The sequence below is a fragment of the Rhyacophila brunnea genome, unplaced genomic scaffold, assembly GCF_057557595.1.
Source record: "Rhyacophila brunnea isolate RB1 unplaced genomic scaffold, BYU_Rbru_1.0 scaffold_3, whole genome shotgun sequence".
Lineage (NCBI taxonomy): Eukaryota > Metazoa > Arthropoda > Insecta > Trichoptera > Rhyacophilidae > Rhyacophila > Rhyacophila brunnea.
The window spans coordinates 1,828,737-1,852,547 of record NW_028232965.1 but is presented as its reverse complement, the minus strand read 5'-3'; the positions used below and the strand labels follow the sequence as shown (position 1 = coordinate 1,852,547).

The window sequence follows — 23,811 nt, the reverse complement described above, 5'->3', positions numbered from 1 at the left end:
CTGAGTGGCCTGTGACCTTTTATCATGTTACCACTGACGTCCCGTGGGGGTAGGCAGATTGAGCGTCGCTTGGCGGCGGCAGTTACTCGAAGGGCGGCAAATCGATAAGAATCATTAGGTATATAATATAGAAATAGGTAGGTACCTAAACTTAGTAAACGGAAATATGTTTCCATTCAAAAAAATCACCTCACTGATTGGAAACAAAACGTATTAGTTAACATAAAATGTGTAACAGGACTGTAATTTTTTTGTCGGGTTTGCAATGTCTACTTTACTTCCGTTGTTCTTGGACGTCACGTCCTTGATGACCAGCAATGACACGTGCAGATTTGCGAATTATATTTGAATTATAGGGCACCTAGGTACATACTTACCCAATTAATTTATCCAAATATTTTTGCCAGTCACTCTCGAGTTTTGCAAGTTGCCAGGTGTATTTTTTAATGTATCTGAACCGTGGACTCGTTATATTGTCTATTGAAGTAGAAATGGCATTAAAACTAGATTTAGTGATAAGTACCTATATATTTTGTTAGTAATGTATCCATACAACACATTCTTAGATATGTGTCATGAAAGGATCATAAAAAATACTGTAAGTATAAAAAAATGGGGTGGCATTTTGGCGCTGCCTTAGGGCGGCATTTTGTCTAAGGATGTCACTGGACGTTACCTTTGTTTTCAATGCTAAATTGCAACTGAATTATCGATACATTTTGCGATTTTAATATACCTATTTAATAATTATGATTATAATATAACAATGTCAAAAATAATCTGGAATATGTGTAATGCATCGTTCATGTAAAAAAGTAACTACAATTATTGTTATCAGCCTCTCACAGATTATCCATATTTTGGTAAACATAATATTATGTAATTTGGTACCTATATACCTACATCAGAACGCATCTAATTACCTGTGTATATTATTTTGGAGATGACGAAAATTAAACAAAATGCGACATATTCTACGACAGTTGCGGATAGGTATATACTATATACTCGAAAGGTGCTAACTAAATTAGGCTAGATATAACCACGAATATAGTCGACATATTTGCTGAATAATTATTATTTTTCCTTTAGTAAGTCACTAATTGTGAAATAAAACTGTACAGGGAGGTGCTCGCAGTGGTACAGTAGACAGAATGTCCACGTTTTAATCTGTGGGTCGCGAGTTTGAATCTCGCGGCTGAACCAAATTCACAATAAATTATTAATCAGCATGTTTGTACTTTGGATCCAGATCATCGGCCGAATAGATTGAGCGGGATGGCTAACAACAGTATCTCGTTAAAACACGTCTACAGGATTACAGGAAAATGACAAAAATATACTAGCACAAGTAGATACAGCGTATCTATCTGTTATTTCCCGGTGTGGTTACATACAACAGAAATGTTTATTTGATTATTTACTATGTACCAACCACTGTTGAATATTATCTATTGGAGGAAAACGAAAGTTTCGAAACTGAAAAGTAGGTACAGTAGGTAGAATGGTGTCAGATTCTAGTGCAAATGGAGGCGACTCATTAAGGTGTTGGTATCATTCGTATATTCGTCATGTACGTAATGTCAGAAGAATCTGTCCTTCCTTTGCATACTTTGACAGGGCTAGCGTCATGGAAGACGGCCGGGCATATCCACGGCTGTACATACATGACGGGTGGTGCTGGAGAAAAAAGGCTGATGTGAAGTACCCAAGTTATAAAATATTTTACTAATAAAACATCGTACTCATTTATCAACGACGCATGAGTGTTTAAAGCCTGCTTTACACCCTAAAACAGTTTACTCCAGCACGTTAGCATAGATTTAGATTGTACGGAAAGTTATAGCAAATCCCTAATTGAATGCATTCTTTAATATATTATATCAGATCAGATAGGCAGACTGTGTAATACTAAAGACAAAGCTGAGTGGACGGCGTTCAGCGGGGCGGCAGCGACGTGCGCAATTCAAACGTATAACCGTGTATGAAATGCCCAAAAAAAAAATACATTGTCTACGAATATTTCACACACGGTTATACGTTTGAGTTTGAGTTCCTACGCTAAGAAATTCATCGTTCATTATCAGAGCCAATACACAACTCAAAATCGTAAATTGCCAGTATCAATATCACACACTTCGTAATAGATTTTTGGGTTTTCATCGTGTGTTATTCCTCCTTATTTCCTTCATTTCTCTTGAGAATGGCAATTACAACAAGCCCGAAACATAGACAAAAGAAGGCGGTAGAACACACGGTGAAAACCCAAAAATCTATTTCGATTAAAAAAACAACCGTGAAAGTCTCAAAACATTATATCACACATTTCAATAACTCAAAAACATACCTTTATTTAGACTAGATTTTGTATTATTTATTATGACAACACATTGCATAGGAAATAGGTAAGTAAGTAAGATTCGAAATATTCCTGATAAGATCAATCAATAGTGAAACTTCTAGTCAATAAAACAATTTTTTCATTTATCGGTGGACCTTCTAACAACAAAAAAGAACGTAATATTGCCTTTTATTTAGCTCCGTCCGTTTATTTTTGTCTCTTTATTGAGGGGGGCATTTTTATTAACCTAATTGAAAAGCGATAATTTAAAAACGGTAGCAGAGATATTATTTTGGTTACATTATTTTTTTTCCAGTCGCCGATACATTGATTTTACCGACAGGTCGAAGTTACAGAAATAAAATAAATGTGTATTTACATTCGGAAATGTTACCAGCAACGTAATAGGCGCGAATAAAAGTAATAAATTGCGTCACATTTCAATTGAAATCGATTGATAAAGAATATATCAATTTAAATTGCTTTGATTGGCCAAGTTGTTTAAATTTTGGGGGCTCGTATCGGGGTGTGTCTTTAATAAATTTTTGACGTCTACTGTTTTTGTACGAATAAACAGATTAATTTTTTTATTCACATACACACGGTGTTTCACATTGATAATCCATTAATCAAGTTTAAAATCATCATCATCGATGATCAGAGATAAGTAGGGTAAAACCTAAAACGTTGAAGGAAACGTCTCTCTCTCTCATTTTTCTCTTATCTCATCTTATCGTTTCCTGGATTACTGAGGATGACGATCATTAAAATTAGACAATTTGTCAATAATTTCCTTCCGCCTTAAGACGATACATCAGTGAAACGGCAAATAATTTTCAACTATAGGCGCGACGAAATTTTAGACTCGCCGGCATTCGGAGAGAGAACGTCGACCTGGGAACACGTCAATTTGTTTCATGATGGCGACGGGGGTATTAATTCTTAAATCGTATAAAGATGACTAAAAACGTTACCCATTTACTTGAAAAAGAAAACATGTCAATGAATATATTATTATTGTTACTAATAGAACATAAAAAAGTGCCCACCACCACCCGTCATATATGCACAACCGTGGATATGTACGGCCGCTTTCTATGACGCTTTAAACGTGTCTGAAAGAAGTGATTTTAAGTGCTCATTCCGTCCCGAGACGGAGCCGCACGGGACTGATGCTGCAACCATGCACCGTAGTGCTTAAAGAAGAAAGTTAAGAAAGAAAATGTTTGTTTTTGGACTGGCTCTGCTGTCCGCTGACGTTAAGCGCTTTGTGTACCCGCATACTGAGTGTCACGAATTGAAATGGATGAGTCTACAGAAGAGTCGGGACTATCCCGCTCCCCATACGACGCTGCAAATTTCTCAAATGCCGCAAAGTTGGCCTCGGTTGCTACCAGATCTCCATGACCAATTGGGCCCGTGTGAGGACGGACCCTGGCAAACAGCTCCGCTCGTTCGAATTCCATAAGCGGGCAATCCCAGAGGATGTGTTCAACATCTTGGTGGTCATGCCCGCAGGTACAACCCGGCCCATCTACTATCAAGCCAAACTCGTGGAGTCTGGCGGCGAAGTTGCCATGGCCGGTGAGGAACTGGCTAATCCAGTGCGAAGGTTGGAGTCTTCTAGTTTGGTGCCTGCAGAATACGTCTGGAAAAAAACGGTAAGTGTGCCGCCCCTTGGGGGAGGCGGTCCACCTCGCCTGCCATGCCGCAAATGCGGTCTTGTACACAATGTCACTTACAGTCTTTCTGTAAGGAACGTCCTCGGATCTCTGCGGTGGTGTCAGATGGACACCGGCGAGTATTGTGCTGATCCCCCTCAAGAGGAGGGTGATCGATCCTCTGACTTGGACGTGCAGATCGAGGGGTAGCACCCCCGCGAGTACGGCAAGCGCGTCAGTAGAAGTTGTGCGGTAGGCTTTGGTAAGCGAGATCAACGCAAGTCGCTGCCCGCTTAATAGTGCGCGTCTCACGAGAGTTAAGGAGTTTACTCGGGAATGCCAAATGCTGGAGGCGTAACCGGCAATTCCCATGAAAATTGCGCCGTATGCAACCTTAAGGGCTCTAGGCTTAAGTCCCCAATTGCTGCCCGCCATTCGGGCCATTCTCTGATAGGCCGAATTGGCCTTAGAGACGGCCGTCTTGGCGTGGTGAACGAAAGACAGCTTGTCATCAAGAATTACTCCCAGATACGTAACCCTTTCGGAGAAACGCACTGAGGTCTGGCCAAAACGAACCGTGGGCGGCCGTCGAGTTATGTTGACCGGAGAACTACCCCTGAGGAGGACAGCTTCCGTCTTGCTCGGGGCAAGGGTCAGCTTGTTCAGCAACCCCCAATTAAGGATTCTGCCCAAGGCGTCCGTGGCTGCACGCTCAAGTGCCGGTCGGCTCGTCGCCCCAACAAGCAGGAGCAAGTCGTCGGCGTACGCAACGAGCGTGCAGCCCGGAGGCAGTGGCAGGGACAGAACGTCGTCAAACAGAATGTTCCACAGAAGGGGTCCCAGGACGGAGCCCTGGGGACACCCCATGGTGGTCCTCCTGTGAATCAGGCTGGGGCCGGAGTCGTAGGTTATCTCCCTATTGCTGAAGTAGCTTTGAACTAAGGCAAAGAGGTCCCCGGGGATCTGTTTCAGCCTAAGCTTTGCCAGAACCAAGGGCCACCACGCAGTATCAAACGCGCCCGCAATGTCGAGAAAAATCCCGGCAACGAGGTCCTTGCCAGAGCTCTCCACAGAATCGATCACAAAGCGAATCGCATCCTCGGTGGACTTTCCGGGTCTAAACCCAAATTGTCTTTGCGAGATTGGACAGTTTTCCGACAGGTGGGACTCAATCCTGCTGTTTATCAATCTTTCCAATATCTTCCCGAAGACGGGAAGGAGCGTAATCGGTCTATACGCTTTCGGGTCACAAGGAGGGCGACTGCCGGCTTTGGGGATCACCGTGAGATGACCCTTTTTCCAGCAGTCGGGGAATATGCCACTACGCATGCATTCTTTGTAGAGTTGCGTGATCTCGTGTGAGGCAAGAGACCACGCCCTTCTCGCTAGCGCGTTATCTATGCAGTCAAGCCCCGGGGCTTTGCCAATCGGGAGGCTGGCAAACAGGATCCCTAGTTCGGACATGGTAGTGGCTGCGGATCGCGGAGTGTTTAAGGGGAGCAGCGCATAGATGCAAAGCTGCTGAAAGCGGTCGTTGTCAATGTCGAGCGACTCGTTGTCCTGCGGGATAAGAGCATCCAACAGGACTGTGGCGGACTCTTCAGAGCTATTGGTGAACGATCCGTCGGGGCGCCGTACCGCCGACATGACTTTTCCGGGCCGTAAGCCCAGCTTCATCACGCGAAAGGGGGGGCCCCACGGATCATTGCCACCCATTTCAGTGACGAACTCTCTCCAGTGCACCTTCTTAGCCTTACTGATTGCCTTTTTGAACTTGAGTCTAGTGGTCCTGTAGGTGACCGCAAGCGGATGGTCCGCGTGCAGCGGCCCCTCCAGCGATCTTCGCGCTGCTTGTAAGGCCCTTCTGGCCCTCCTCATCGTGTCTCTCAGTCTTGTCAGTCTCGGCTTCCACCAGGGTGCGAGGTTCGGCGGTCTCGGGGTCGTCCTTCCGATAGTGCCCTCCGCTTTTTCAATCATGAGATTCGTGAGGTCCTCAGCCGCAGCGTGCATGTCCTTTGGCGGAGGGCGCGAGGCCATCCTGTCCAGACCCTCAGCAAACTCGCGGTCAAAACGTACCCAGTCGGTTCCCTTGGTCCTGAAACGCCTCGGCAGTGACTCGCTCACAAGTGGAGCGAGAGACGCGTGGCCCCTCTCGGTCCTGTAGGCGAACGTGATCAGACGGTGGTCGCTTGCTGACGCTTCCAAATGGACAGTCCAGTTCACGACGCGTCCGGCAGAACCAGTGGATATCAAAGTGACATCAATGTGAGATTCCCCATTGTTGGTAGAGAATGTGGCTGGACTATTAGAGTTATTCAGCACCGTCAGGTCGTGAGTTGCCACGAGTTCCTCGAGGGGCGCCGGATTGTCCCGGCCAGACCGCGGCCCCCGGGGGGCCCACAGCCATGATTGAACGTTGACGTCCGCTCCCACTATAATCTGTTTGCCGCGGCATGCAAACAGAATTTTACCGAGCTGCTCGACGCATTTCAGGATGTTTGCGCTGAATTTAAAGTAAGAAGAGACCACCACAATGGAGTTACCCGATCGGTCGGAGACCTCCGCTACGGCAAAGAGTTCGCTCGACAAGTGGGCAAGGTGTAGCACCACTAGGGTAGGATTCGCAACGAAGATGCAGGCCATGGACCCCAGGCCGTGGTGCATTACCCGACCCCCACTGAAACCCAGGTTGGGGCCGTAGGAGTAAGGCTCCTGCACCAGGACCAAATCGATGTCCATTTCCCGAACCGTCTTGATCAGCTCCGCCGTTATAGCCTTCCCTTTGCCCGCATTTAACTGACCGAACCGAATCATTGAATCGAATAATCCGTTCGGTTCCGCTCCTGTGCCATTGCGTACTTGCGCGCTGGGCAATCAGGGTCGATCGCTGCATGTTGGTGCGGCTTCTTGTGCCTGGCGCAGGCCGGGCACTTTCCGGGGGCCTTAATATTAGGGCATTCAGCCCTATCGTGTCCTTCCTCGGTGCAATGGCCGCATGTGGCGCTTCTCGCCGAACAATTCTTTGCCATGTGGCCGTATAAGTGACACCTTGTGCACTTGACGACGCCACAAAAGTCTTTGGTTGGGAAGGATTCCCATCCCATATATATGCGCCCGTCATTGATGAGCGCTTCCCTCACCTTTGCCGGGACCGATATCACCATGTGACATTTCCCGATTCTGGGGCCTGCCCTGTGGCTCAGTTTAACATGGCGGTATGTATACTAATAGAACAATAAACAGAACATTAAATGGACGCATGTTGGATTTATATGACAAATTATATTTCGGTCGGCATGCGTCATTTGCACCCGCGACCCGCAATCCGCGCATCGCCTAGCCACGATCTTTTTAGACCATGCCTCAACTGAGGTATAGCCTTAAGCGATCCTGCGTTGATTTGGTTCTTTCAACCAATGTTAGTTAGTCCAGCACGGGGCCCGGAACCCAATCAGATAAGTGAGATAAACACATACCACAAATTGACCCTAAAAGTAAAAAAGTCGCCAGCGGCGCTAATTTACTTCGAATGTTAATGTTGATTATGCATTTAAACATGTACCTAGTTATGCGATGCAATTTTTGATGTGTGTCAATACTCGACAATTCAATAATTCAAGTGGATGTATTAAAAAATACTAAAAATTGCTAAAAAATATTCTAAGTACTCTTAATTTTACCTCGAACACCATTTGGAAAACGTTATTGTAGACCGCCATACTGCCTTTAATCTTAATGATAGGTAGGGGGCCTACCAAAGATCCTAGCTTAAGGGCTCACTTCAGGATGTGGGGGCTATGGTCCAGCAGTTCTCCTGCTTTACATAGAAGGCACAATCCCTCACATATACAGATATTTACCATCTCCTATACCTATACGGAAGCTAAATACATAAAAGTGAAGCTGGAAAAGCTTACTGAAGCTAACGATTCAATAATAGCTACAATTATTCATTTCGCGATATAGGTTATTTTTTTAAAACTTCACATCATTCGCAATCAAAACCGCGAGCATTCAAACACAATTTAAGATTCACTGTCCAATCCAACCATGCTACAAACTTTGTAGAATATTCACTAAGTATTATAATATAAAAGTATTCATGTGACTCCCTCTATTTATATTCCAACTCTTTGGGAAAACATTTCTCTAAGAGATGTAATAAAAATAAAATTTATTATATAAAATTACCCTGTTTCCCTACCTGATTTTGTATACGCGTTCATTTTCAATAGCATTATTTATAAATATATTTAAATTATTCCAATTTAATTATTATTTTTTTATTAATCACAACTGTACATACACACAATTTGGGAATATAGTATTTTTCGTTGAAAATAAACTATTAAGAAAAGCTTCTTGAGGAAAATACGGCGAGCTTACATCGTATTTTCGAATCATCCTGAGGCATTTTTTCTAGGGTTTTTCCAATATGTTAGTTTTCTGAGGTTTTTCCAAGTTATACACATTACAATCATTGATAATTGGTATTATTGTATAAACCCGTACGGTATCATATACGATATTGGAAAAATGTATAATCATGAATTAAAACTATTTATTTATAAACTATGTCTACCATTATACGATGCCAAATACCTATCACAAGTTCGTTGTCACCCGGTAGATTTTTTTATCGCCAATATACTGTTTGAATCTATATCACTGACGTCAAGTCAAAATGATTGTAAATAGTCCAATATAGGCACCTACTTGTGATTTTTTTATTATTATTTTTTTATCTGCAATGTACACAAAATTTATTCAAGAGTGACTAAACAAAATTCTTTCACCATTCACAAGTAACTTCGCAACATTCTAAAGTTGAACATGCTGCAGTTTTGCTAGATAATATTAATTTATCAAAAACAATCCTGTGATTTTAAACGAAAGTCTGTATTCAGAACAACGTGATCACAGCTTTAATTAGCTTCGTAGTAGAGTAGGTATACGTTGTATATTCTTTGCACTTGTTTGCACTCTTTACAATACTGATACGACTCTTTGCCTCTGATTACCTTACAGACAATTCGATCAAATGATATTTACTCGTATTAATATAATAATATGTAGTAATAAATAAATAGACAGATAATATAATAATGGAAAAAATATATTTTTAGAATATATTACATCATGTTCATCCTAGAGCCGAAGTGCAAAGTTATGAAGCATATTATAATACTCTAACAGTGATGATTTATTTGTTTTTTGTCTAATATTTATGTTGGTACATACTTCAGAATCAAAACATATCCATACAAAACCTAGTAGTGTCAAAATGTTGTCATTTATATGGGAACGCATATAGATCTAATATATTATTAGGTACGAGTACACATTATGATCATCAATCAGTTTCCAAAATATTGCAGAATGCATGTCAGAGAATGTATTGCCGATAAACGTTGTTTTATCCCGAGTCTATGAATAATTTAGTCGTGCATATGTTATCTGTCCAAGAAAATTATACGAAGCATCACATTCAGCACAACTAGAGTTGGGTTTCGGGAATTTCCCGACGGGAATTCTCGAGAGATTTTCGAGATTTTCTATCCCGAATCTCGAGAATTAAAATTTTTAACATTTCGGGAAATCCCGGATCTCGAGAATCCTTTCTCGGGATTCGGGATTTCTTTATTATTAAATATTAATTGAAGAGATGATTTTCTATATGAAAAAAGTGGACAGAAACACAAAACGTTCAAAGACTGCTCGGGGCATTTAAGGTGATGTCTCTAGGTAAAGTTGTTATCGAAAAATAGCTAGAAAAGTTTATTAATCGGTAAATATATATTCAAAAGTAATGAAAAAAATAAAATAAAAAATTATAAAGTATCGTGGGCCGACAATAATAATACATATTCTCTGATATAACGAGTACCGCTTATAACGAGCAAATTCAGCCGGTCCAACCTTCCTAGTAATAACCAAGTACAACTGTATATTCCTTATTTTGTTTAATAATAATTCGAATGGCGTTTGTTTTGCTATTCATTTAATAATATTCTTTTTTTATTCCACCTCTATAAATTCGATGTAATTGTCAATTGTTGAAGATTAAACTCATTCTTATAAACATTTGAACTTAAATGTTCATTTACTACTATAAATGAACTTCACTGTAGAAAAAAATATTTATATTAGTATGTTGACAACGTAAAAAAATCTGGTTCATTGACTGGAGAGGTTACCCTTTTATTGCCACTGTAAAAAAAACCTACGGTAAACAAAATGAAAAAATCATAAACACTTTAATTCAAATCAAATAGACATGTCAGAATTGTAAATATTTTATGGGGTTAATATTAATTGTAAATATTTTTACATAGGTAAGTAAATATATAATAAATTTAAATGCATTTTTATCAAGCTTATGATTTTTAATATGTGGCGACACTCAATATTTTATTTTATATTTTATTGCCATCTGGTTGCGATCGACCAAAGTTTTTAGTAAGAATTTTTAGAAATTCATGGTAAGATGCCTTTAGATGGCGTTGAAGTCACATTTCATCGTAAATTGAGCCAAAGGCTTCGCCTTAATACGATTAAGCCAACGTCGACTCAAAATTAGCGCAATTTTTGCAACATCAGGGAATTTTGTGTCTCAACAGCGTACTCGATTGTCAGACGCAGCGATTGATAGTCTATGTTTATTTAAATTCTGTATTAATAAGCAATGTTTTGAATTATTTTTGTTTTCCTACTTCGATTTTGTTTGTCTTCTTACATAAAAAAAACACACATTTTTTTTGGAATTTGCCTGTTTTTACACTGATTTTAGGATTTTTACAGGCTTTTTTTAAATTTCCCGATATCTCGATAATTCTATTCTGGAAATCCTGAATCTCGAGAATTCGAAATTTCATTTTTTCGGAAATCCCGAATCTCGAGATTGAGATTTTCTCGGGAAATACCCAACTCTAAGCACAACCACATTTCAAAGGCATAATTATTTTCCTTGCGTTTCTTTGGCCTTGGCGTTCATAATTCAACGCTAAAATTGTAATAGACGATAGCGTTTGCAGAATCAACATTTTCGTGACAATTGAGGTTAGTATTGTACAGGTTAACAAATTGGTCAAGCACATTGGCCGGAATCCGATAAAGACAGGACGTTCAGTCCCACATTTTTTCTAATTGTAATGTATGTTAAATAATTATTTTATAATGTCTCACAAGCAGTTAGTAGATAGATACTACAATTCTCGTATGAAAATTATATTAAGATTTGTTCACCTTCAGCCCTGTTTGCTAATATTTTACACATGAATCAATAATAAATACTGCATGCCGTGGAAAGTGGATGACTTGTATGTTCGTTGTCTTAAAACTAGTGGCGTGATTAGTGACGTAGATGACCGACCCACTGGCTGATTTAGAGGCAGTATATGAAAAAAAATAACAAGCTATTTTAAATTTTCAAAATAATAAATGCAGGAGTCTTTTTCTATATTCGCTCAGTTTGGGAGAAATTTGCATATATTTTTTAATTGAAATGTAATTAAATGATTTTGTGTCTGGTTTTAACTCTTCGGAGGTTCCCTTTTAAATTGTCTGACGAATCGGTTGCATCATTTGCGTCAAATAAACGAGCTGCTGCTTAAGACCGTAAAAATGCATCACCCTAGTACTTCAGTTACAAGATTTGAAGATAATTATAATTTACAAATATATAATATTCACACAACTCTAGAAAGTACATGTTATTATGTATATGGAAAGAAAAAAGCTCTATGAGTGCCCACTTGTGGTGCTTTTTCGTGGAAATAAAAGTGATAGAAGCCAAATCAAGTGATCACGATATTAATTGGGCATGTTTCCAATTTTTGGCAGAGAAAACAATATCTATTGTGTGGTTTCTTCTAATGGATATCGATTCGACAGTTTCAGTGTGCGTAGTTTTTATGACAATCAAATTAATTGGAGAATACTCAACAAATTGAAGAGGTTGAAAGAAAAAAACATTCCAGATAAATAAAACTTATAAGATGAGCATTCATTTGATTCAATGAAAAAAATCATGAACCTATTATAATTATGTTAAACTAAACTAGACATTGCGAATTTCCTTATTTATATATTATATTATCGTTATCACGCAGATTCCATGAACTGTACCTTTCCGGTAAAATACGCAATATGGAATCCTAGCCACGTGTCCCTAGTTCAGTGGTTTTCTAACTTTTTCGTTTCACGGCTCTTTAAAAACATTTAGTATGATGGGGCTGTTTTTCTAATTTTATAATTAAACCAGATACAGCTACATAGTGACATATCTAGGCAAAGTTTCGCTCTTGCACTCAAAATGCCGTCCTTTACTATTTTTATTATCAAAATGCATGCAAATAAAATTCATCATGTTCTTATACAGCGGTTTATCGATTCGCTATCTTATACGTCAGCTACTTTACGAGCTGTTTGTTGGCGAATTTAAAAGCGGGAGATTCAGCTACTGCGATTGTGATGATGACACACAAAACTTTCCATTCGCTGAGAAGCCAACAAGCTAGCGACTATTTTGACAGAACTTAGTTCGTTTTTCACCGGGAGGTCGCTACTACGCTCTACTGCGCAGACGCAGTAGGCCCACACGCCGGCGTGTAGAGTGTAAAGTGGACCGGCTTTCAACTTTTCTCGGTAGATTATTTACAATCTGCTTGTTAGCTTGTTCGACTGGGCAACTTTACAGGCAGATTGTAAATTCGCCAACAAGCAGCTCGTAAAGTAGCTCAATGTAATTGACGCATTAGACAAAGGCATGCCAAGATTTTTTAAATTATCAGATTGTCATCTGTGAATATATTAATTACTCTCAAAAGTTGTGTTATTCCGAAACGACAGTGTATATTATTTAGATTATATGTCAAAATAATCCAATAATTTTACATAATATAAGAAAAAATGTAGTTTAAAACTTTGGTTCTAATTTCACCAAAACCAAACACACTGCCTTATTACTTAGCAGAGCAGTACCTATATTAGATACTGTACCATACTATTATAATATACCTTCCTTTTTCATATTATGTAATTTAATATTTATCTATATTCACATTTGAAATAATTTAGCTACCATGAACCATCAGCGACAATTTAGTAAGATGCATGTATTCGGAATGCCTGCGTGTATATATATGTCGCTATCAAAACTATACCATATAAATATACTCATTGTCTTCCTGTCATTCATTAGACTAATCTGAAAGTTCGGCGTGGATTGTGAGCTTGCTGGTATTTCTGGAGTGTAAATGAGACTATAATATTAAAATTTGGAAAACGTATTAACCTAATTAACATTACAATAATTATTCTTGAACCACCATCTCTTGGCTGCGATTTTATGAAACCGTATGCAGTGGTAACAACTTAAGTGAGAGTCAGAGACATAAATATATCTAAAAGTGCGGGTGGATCCCAAATCGCCACTAAGACGTCCGCGTCCAGCATCGGAGCACACGTCACAATATATAAGGTCACGCTACTTCCCCCAGTCTATTGACACTCCTTGTGCCTCTCGCCATGTGGATCTCGCACCATGATATATCGTTTATATAGCATCGCTGCAAGGTGAGGGAGGATCAGTTACGGCGACAGGGTCTTGGAGGCTCAATCACAGAGAACTGATATGTCAGCTGACGCACTGGAGTATCTGTAACGTGGTCCACCCCTGTGTACCCCTAATATTCCACATAGAAATGAAGAAGATGCGATGTTGCACGCGTGGAACAGATTTCAATTTATCATAGTAAATTCTTAAATTTAAAACCACATTTGGGCAAATCAAATCAAACTGGACCTAATCTACTATAATATATTTAATAATTCGGTATTTTGCTTTCATGCAACTGGAAAGAATCGGTGCTAGATCGTCTAAGATTGGAAAAGTTTTTGGAAAGGGTCAAGAGTCAAGACCATCAATCTGAAGGTCGAGCCTAAACCCTAAAAATAATGATGATTTCGTGCTGAAATTAATAAGGATATTTGCATTTGAGATTTTAATTTGTCCCTTCTCTTCTCAAGTAAACCTTTCGCTACAGCAATCAAATTTACGACACGATATCTAATCAAGCTATATGGTCAAAATTTTGCATTATATTAAATAGGGCTCATTAAACATATTTTTCTATATTTCAAAACTGTTTTAAGTTCTACATACTTCTTCACGCTTTTCTCTATATACGGCATAGCCGCCGAGCTCAAAGGTCCCGCGGAACCTCAGTTGAGAATCAATGTGCTAGATCTTTGAAGTACTCGCTTTCTCTGAGTACCTAATACTTTTCCAATCACCGTTTTTTAAATAAAAATAAAAACAATATGACAATATTTAATGTAGCGTATTGCAATTTTCGGTGGATGAGTGGTAAGATGCTCGATACTGAAGCCATGGGTCGTATGAAAATCTGTCACGAAACCTATGGCGTCCAAATTGTAGGTTATGGAGTCGATAATTATTATTGTAAATTAACTATGTAGTAAATTGATGAATACAAAACTTTTAATTTTCAAATAATATGTCTACATAGCGTCTAATAACTGTCACTGTAAACAATATTATTTTGCCCGTTATTATTTTGATTCAAAATAATAAGAAAGTATTTTAATTTATTAAAATGAATGAATATAAAAAATAAATCACTTATTATTATGATTCATTGAATATCAGAGCTTCATCTCATTTATTTCCCATTCGAATCTGTTTGGCATTAGGAAGGGGAAAGCTATTATAAACCTCAACGCACATGGCTGATATCAACAGTCACAGTCGTACCGGCAAAACTGAATACGAGAATGTCCGATTTCACATTAAACTGACATCGCGTACATCGGAAAATAATTCACATGTGCGGGATATAACATTTTTCAGCCGGCTGAAAACAAAAACTTAAAAAAACGGTCATTTTCAAAATGGCTAAAGCTTAAACGCCAATAAGTGAAATGTCAGTCCAGTTCCCTCCATTTTTTGAATATATAATGGAACAAAATTTAAAAATCAATGTCGTTTGATCATAAAAAATTACGAATATCTCACATGAGGGGAACGACGATATTCTTTGTTATTTTATTTCTGCATTGCGAGATCGGGTAGAAAATTAAATGACTATAACTTTTTGAAAATTCAAAACTTAATATACTATAGTATTAAGTAATTTTTGTTTGAGTTTTTGGGCTGTTTACCTGTGATAGTTTTATTGAGTTTTTTATATTATATTTTAAGCTGACAGCATTTTAACACTGTTTTTAACTGTGATATTATACAAATTTCTCTAATAGAGACTGCATTTAACAATGGCTGGGTAAGTGTTTTGTTTTTAAAATATATTTTTGGGTTAATTAGACGTTACTATTATCAAAAAAAAAAACAAATATATTTTTACACAATGTCATACATAATATCTTTGTGTAAAAAAATATTGGTTTTGTTAAACTTACATTAAAAAACTGGGTTCAATGCAGATTTGTCTCATATTAATTTATGTTATTCTGTCAGTCTTGCATGAAAGGGTTGTTATTTATGTGAATGTTATCTATGTTTGGTATATGCTATTGGATTATATTTAAAAAATAAATAGAAATTTTACATCTGCTACATCAAAGCTAAAAATGGATATAAATGTTATAGGTACCTTATAATATGGATCACATAGTATGCTAATTTTTATTATATATACATCTATCAAATTCAATATAATAAAAAAATCACAATAATTTAACTTATTATGGATGTACACAAATCACTAAGTAAGAATAAAAATTCTTGTGAAACAATAATAATATATCACCATGTACGTATGAATATTAAAAGCAATGCATGAATTTTAAACGCTGTTAGACACATTTTTGTGAATGTGTGATCCTTTGCATACAAAATTCATGAATAACTTAAATAATTTTGCAGCAAAAACCCACTGTACGTTATATCACTGAACGTTATATCGGTAAAAATGTTTCAAACACCGTTGATAAAGGAAAGTGTCCGATAGTCAGCTTTATACTTATGCAATTATCTCGTTTTTTATTACATTGTCGTAACATTTTCAGTAATTCTTGTAGATATTTTTTAACATATTCACAAATTATTTGAATTTGTTCGAAAAATTAGAACGTTATTCTTAATGATTATAGAAATTCATCAAAATTTCAAATGCAGAATATTTGAAATAGGACAATGTTATTATATTAACCACTTTGATATTTCAGTGATAAATTTAAAAATGGTCGTTTATTTTCATTATGTAAAATATCAAGACACAAACCATCGGGCAGTACATACCTAATTTTAATCAGTAAGACTTTTATTATTATGTGTTACAAATTAATATTAATTGCAAGTCTGTCAAGGTGATTTTAGACATGTATTTTTGTACATTTTTTGATAACAAATTTAATAAATTTAAGTCATTGCCCGAACGCTCTGTTGTCAGAGGACTTGATTCGTGTTTTTCTTAAAAAAAATTTTTTTTTACGATAGTGTTACGTTAAAACTCATGTGGCCATTTTATCGATAGTTTATTTGATGTATATTCTTTATATTATATATTATAATATAATATTTATATTCAATAAATATAGAATGTTACATTCTCAAATCGTGTGTCTTATTCGTTGAATAAAAAAAAATAGTTTATTATAAATATCATCATTTTTGTTATAATTGAATCGGTTTATAGTACCTACAGGCGTTTTATAAGCAATCTATCCACAGTAATTTAAATACACAACTTGAATACTTTAAAAATTAATTGATAAAAAAACTCATTCATTATGCAAATTATATAAAGTACTCACCTACTTAAATCCACGTGTTCTCATTCATTCATATTTTACTGTGAAAAAAGTTTGAAAAACTTGTTTCTTTGTAAAAAAAAATCTGTAAATTTAACATTTTTTGGGTAGATTTCAGATTTAAGATAAGTCATAAATAAGCATGCATTCAAATAAATGACATTTGTAAATTTTAAATAGTAAAAGTTCTTTAATTTATTTGCTGAATAAAATATTCGTGGGTGCAATCTTTTTAGAGAAAAATTTAAAAATAATAAATTATTATAATATGCAAATTATGTACTTTGCTTAGAGACAATAATGATATTATGTAGGCACCTAAAAAATTTCAGGTATTCCAGGTAATAATATAATGACATCAGCTAGGCAAAAACTAATTTTATTATTAGTGAACATTTAAATTCATCAATAAATTATGATTAGTACTTACTAAAAGTTATCCTTTGGCTAAATAAATATCCTTTTTGGGATGTGATTAATATTTTCGGCTAGTTTAATTTGCTACTGAAAAAGCTATCTATAATATTTCTTATCTAAAGTGTTATTGACTAATATACAATATATTGAGGTATTAATTCTGAGAATACGACACAGTATCCGCCGATTTTAATACATGATAATAAATACAATTTTCTACTTGGCGACAATATTTTATCTATAAGTTATTACAATAAATATTAAACGGATTCAATCGAGGGAAAGGGTGGCATAGAGACCATGGCCATATTTTTATACGCTTTTCTATCAAATTAAATTTATTCCACGTAGGTATAGTCAAAAATTTGACAGGGGCGTTTCATTTTTATTAATATATCAAAATGTATACCCAATGCTGCTTTCTTTTTCGATTTTTTTTCGAACAGTTTTTGTCTAGTTAATCTTTTACGCTAAAAAATACTATTTAAATTATTACCTAGTGTTAATACGTTAAGACTAAAATTCGGAGAAATCCTGACCTAGATAGTAAGCAAACTACAAAATCCAGTAGGTATATTTATTCAGTGGAATAACTATTTTCATTAAAATTAATTTCATAGTAATTAGGTACGTCGCAGGTGGCAGAATCCGATGGATGCAGGGTAAAGTCCTATCCGGTCCTATATTCTTTTCAAGATTTGTTTCTAATAGGTAGGTATGTCTCTGGGAAATACGTAAATTTTTGGTCTAAAGGGGAAATTGTAGGTCATTGTATGGGAAATTTTATAAATATTATCTGGAAAAGGTGGTTTGACGACTATAATGTATTATATAGATCAAAACTTCGCGTAACCTTTCTTGTCTGATTCCTAATTATTATTTGTATATTTATGCTGCTTTTCCAGTTAATACCCAGCATGCACCTTTCACACTATGTGGTGCTGCGCCTAATTTTTGAATCTCTGCTCAGTTACCAGATTACAGATCGATGTATGTCATCATATAACTGCCCCAAGACCTCTTGGATCATCGAATTGATCAAATTCAATGGAAATACGTGATGAAAGAAACTAGTAGAGTGTAGTGAATCGATCCTGGCTAAAAATGATGTATTCATAATCACCATACATCCAAATATTACTAAATTAGTATATCGTACCATTGATAGATAATTTAAATTAATCGTTTTTATGTTGGCACCTAAGTATGTATTTTTTTGTAATACGTTTTCGAATTGAGTAGCCAACCCCTTGACTATTTTTTGCATCCGCTGGTGTACTACCTTATCAGACATATCCGATTAAGACATACAATACAATTTATTATAATACCTACTATCATGGTAAGTAGTAGTAAGTGGTTTATATTTGATAAGCATCGTACCGATGGTTATCAATAATTGCTTCTCAATAATAAATAATAACTTTTTGAAGTCGTTATAAATTGTAATTAATTTTTTTTTTAAAAAGTCAATAATATCTAATTTAATAGGTAAGTGTTTCGTTCTTTTAGACTATTTTTTTCTTTGCTCTACAATCCTTGGGTCATGTACTCTTCAAGAAACTTTCCCAATCCCGGATGATCCGGTGCTACTTACCCATTTTTTCGCCGAGTATTTTAAAATATCTTATGCTGCCGTTCAGCCAATCTGTAGTCTGGTCCATTCAGGTATTCTTTTACCTTCGAAAATGCGTACATAGTCCACCTTACTGGTGGCTCTTCCGGTATTATAATATTGAATACGTGATAGACCTAGCAGCTTTTGGATGTGTATGTAACAGTAATACACCATATTATATTATGTACCAACGGGTCTATTCTATACTTATCGACCGCTAATTTGATAAAGTGATAAATATATGTGATATTATTAATAATTTAGTGCTAATACTTATTGTAATTGTTAGAATAAGTGCTAATACTTTGATACAAACCTACCCTAAGTTTGATAATATGTATCATTGTATCACGTTAGCGGTCGATAAGTATAGAATAGACACAACATAATATAATATATAACTTAATATTGACCAGAACCGGTTTCATCCGCTTAAAAGAACATTGGCAATTCATACAATGACAACATATTATAAATTATTGTTTGTCTTTATAATAACTACTAATGTTATGATACATAAATATATCATATTATTATATCAATAATGCATATTGCTCTTATATATCTTTTCCGTTTTCTACATTGTGTTAATGCTAATAATTTGAACAATAAAATGATTAATCTTTTGCGAATTGCATTTTTCGTAAAAATGATAAGACCAACTTACGTACATACTTTCTCACCTAACTTTTTTCGTCGTGATTTTGGAATTTCCATTATTGAATTCCAGAAACAAATAAAAATAGTGATTCTTGTATTGTATAATAACACACTTAATAAAAAAAATGTATGTTTGATCTTTATCGGTGATAATAAAATTTAATAACTTATAATCTATTACTAATGGTATATCTATGGAAAGGTCGTTATGATAAATAATATGAAGCGCCTAGTTTCAAAAGCCCCTAAAACGACTTTAGGCTAGTTCTGAGAAAAATGAGTAAAACGATTTTAGATGGTTTTGAGAAAAATGAGAAAAAATCATATCTATTAAATCTGTGAACTGTATGTATTTATTTTTTAATTCGTTACATTTTAAAGAGTATTTTGGTTTTCTATTTTAGCGGTATTGGAAAATCACACCCAACCATTTTAGCGGGTTTTGAAATTTACCCTAATTTTTGATTGATACGTATTGGCGACTTTTGACGTTTTTTAAAGTTCAATTTTCGGCCATCATATAGGTCACAAAAATATCAATCTAACTACATATTTAAGTCAAAAATTTTCAAAAACCGTTTTAGGGGCTTTTGAAACTAGGCGCTTCATATTACCAAAGGAAATTTAATAAATTTAAGAAAATGTCAATTGGTTTATAATAATAACACATTAGTAGGTATAATTATTAATCACTTCAATTGTTTATTTGGATGAATATTTTGTATTTAGAATTACAATAATTTTAGTTATTTTCCATGTTTCAAAAATCTCTTTAACTTTTTCCGAATATCTAAGATAAATAATGTCCTTTTTTAACGACTTCATAGACTCACAATTCACAAGATGTATTAATTTATTTATGGAAATAGATATTATAATAAATACAGGTTCGCAACCCCCTAAACCCGAATCCCGGGATTCCCTTTCACTGATTTCAGCTTTTTCAAATCCAGTATTTCGGAATTCAAATCAGTATATAAATTATTATTGAAAACTTTTACATTGATTTCATACAATGTATATAATGTGTTAAAATAACATCATGTATGTTGTAGGTTTGTATAATAAATAACACCGGGTTTCTTTATATAATATATAACGTCATCATCATCATCAGCTGGGATCGATTCACTGCTCGATGAAGGCCTCCTCTAGCTCCTTCTATGCACCTCCGTCCCTAGTTCTTCGCTGCTACGTGTATTCACTGAAGTTTATGAGTTTGTCTATCCAGCAGGTATTAAGGCGTCCCTGTGATCATTTAATGCCCTTTGAATACCACTGTATAACGGAATTTGTCCAACGAATGTCCACTCGCCGAGCAATATGTCCAGCCCGTTGCCATTTCATCTGCTTATCTACTGTGGTCTTTCCGCGTTATGCCCAAAATGCACCTTTCCAAGTTACGTTTTTCTACTCGTATTTTTTGGAATTAGATGTGACAATATATTATACAATATTCTACGATATTAAATATCGATAAAATTAAGATTTTGTCGGGATTACAAGTTTTTTCTTTTCCAGCTAAATAACAGTGGGTACCTACCAAATAACATATCACATGATGTGAAATATTTTTTTTGTAATGGTTAGTAAATTTTATCACGCCCGGGATCGAAGTATGGATTGGAAATATTAATCCCAGGATTGAAATCCCTATTATCTATGATTATCAATAATGTAGTAGTGACAATTGATTCATGTTGACGTAGATTCTTGTCTGCGTAAAAAAGACGTAAGCAATGAAGTAGCCTCGATACATAAAAATGAGTCGATTGTCACATTGTGAATTATTGATAAACAAATAAATGATCAATCAAACCTAAATGCGCGTTCAAACGAAATTGTTATTTGTTTTCGATCGACCAATGCGTCTGAACCCAGCGTAGGTCTTTAATAAAAACACTCAGTGCGACTTTTGATTACTGGCATTGAACCAAGGGCATGAACCTTCTCGTTTTCCGAAAAAAATGCGCGATTTCCGCATGGCCGACTAGCGCTGTTATATATTTTTGCGACCGTCAAAAAACACCTTACATAATGATAGTTTTTTTTTGTTCATGTCGTACGTATCATTATTGATATAATGGTAATCATTTTGTTATGAAACCAATAATTATTACAATTATTTTAATATAGCCACGGTCAACGAATGAATAAACTACCTAGTTTTACGTCAATTTTTACAACAACGAAAAAAACGGTCAACTATTTTTTTCTGGCAGAACTTTCTGTGCGCAGTAATGCAGTAATATAATTATATTATAATTATTCAGTAGTCAATGTAGTGCATATTTGATTTTTGAAGTGCGATTACTATTTCAACAGTGATTTTTTAAAAATACATTTTCTAAATTAACATACCTGAGCAATAAATTTAATAATTTTAGTAGTTGCATGATTTGCTGACTTTCTGAATACAACATTTTATTACTTAACTACTTTGTCTACGTAATCATTTTTGAAAATATGTAAGTAGTACCTACTTACCTATTTAAAAAGTGAAGTTTTCCTTATTATAACTCCGGACCTAACGATATAGGTACCTACCTATATATTTCATACGTTTTAAAATTTTCATTTTTATAATATAAAAAAAATAATGACAGATGGTGTCTAAATACGTATATATTCAGATTAAATCGATGTTAGATAGATAGATACCGGACTGTTCCGGCAAAATGAAAAAATATATTCCATGAAATATTCAACAATCAATCTCAATTTAAAGGAACTAAATTTTATCATTTATATATAAAATATTCTCATAAAAATGTGCTTGTAAATTGTATAGTTTACTACTGTTTACATGATGCAATAAATAATGAATCAAAATAAGAAATGCATGCACCTGAAAAAATATCTCGTAAAATATAATAAGTAATTTCTATCGAAGGTCACACAATCTGAAATTCATTTGTTTACACTACAATATAATAGTTACCTACGCATCGAATTATCATAAATTGTTTCCTAAAGTTAAAAATTATAAAATATTTCTCTTACCCTAATTTGCATATAGGTATGTTATTTAGCTGATACGTAGTTGAAATTGAAAACAAAATATGAGTCAGTAACAAAATCATAATACCTACTCACTGCTAACTGACAATATACCTACTAACTGATAAAAGGTAATTATTTTAATGATCAACCAAATATTATTCAGAATTTGGCACAATTTTCGTAGTGACGTTTTTGTTATTATTCCACAAAGAACTATACAAAGCTAAATTCTCACTATTCAGTTCTTTGTTGAAAATATTTTTTTCTTGAGATGGGTGACGATTCCGTGCATCTTGAATTTATTACTGTTGCATCTATTTTTGTACGAAATTTCTCAGCGGCTGCTATTTTTGCCAATGATGTGCAGCGTAGGGCAACCAGCTACCTTCCTAAACCAAGCACCGACGAAATGCATAAAATCGTGAATACAAAAAAAATACTTGACGATAACATACTGAAAGATTTTGTATATTTTTGTCGATGTTCTTATTTGACTATATTTAATAAATAAATAATTACAAGATAAAAAGAACTTTTTATATGCCACGTTTTTAAATTTTCTGTTGAATCATATAAACTTGACAATTCTATGTATTAATAAAAACTTTTTATTATACTTGATAGAAATACTGAATAAATAATATATTGATTTCCATAGTAACGCACGTATATATTAATAATTTAGTTGCTAGGACCCCCTTAGCAACCAATAATAGTGTTTTGCTTTTTACGAATTTTTTCCTAATTAACTTTCCATACAAAAGAGAATTAACTGAACATGAATTCGATTCTGCTTAAAGATGGCTAAAAGTATTAAAAGAATCCATTGTCATCGTGTTCTGATATATTCTAAAAGTTTTAAATGTCTATCTAGTCGGGAAGTTAGTTAAAAATCGATTGCAAGATTTGTAAAAACAAGAAGAAAATTGTACTGGACAAAAAAGAATACGAGCTAATAAAAACGTGGTAAAATGGCGTGCACTATATCAACACATTGTTGGATGAAATCCTCTCCGATGTAATTCCATTTCTCTCAATCCTGTGCGTTTCAATGCCACGAACATATTTTGCAAATATATATTTGCATATAGCGGTCTGTATACCTGCCTATCTTTATGACACTTTATATACAATTCATAGTGCGTAGGTAGGTATATTATATATTATTATATAAGTTGTTATTATTGAATAATTAGAGTGGGTCTTTTCCGAATATTTGAAATCTTCCAAATCTTTGAAATGTATCTTGATCTGTATCTCGATGATATATTATTATGTATGTATTTCTTGACAGTATATTTTAAGCTTGTCTTACACAC

General features: G+C 35.3%; 1 protein-coding gene across 1 annotated transcript in view; it reads left to right on the top strand.

Annotated features, from left to right (window-relative positions):
• Positions 1–15,215: 15,215 nt before the first annotated feature.
• LOC147067742 (facilitated trehalose transporter Tret1-like) overlaps positions 15,216–23,811 on the top strand; it is a 64,586-nt gene continuing 55,990 nt past the window's right edge. The window contains exon 1 of the mRNA XM_085952752.1: positions 15,216–15,305. Coding sequence (XP_085808878.1) covers positions 15,298–15,305 — 8 coding nt within the window. The 5' untranslated portion in view covers positions 15,216–15,297. The remainder of the gene's footprint in view (positions 15,306–23,811) is intronic.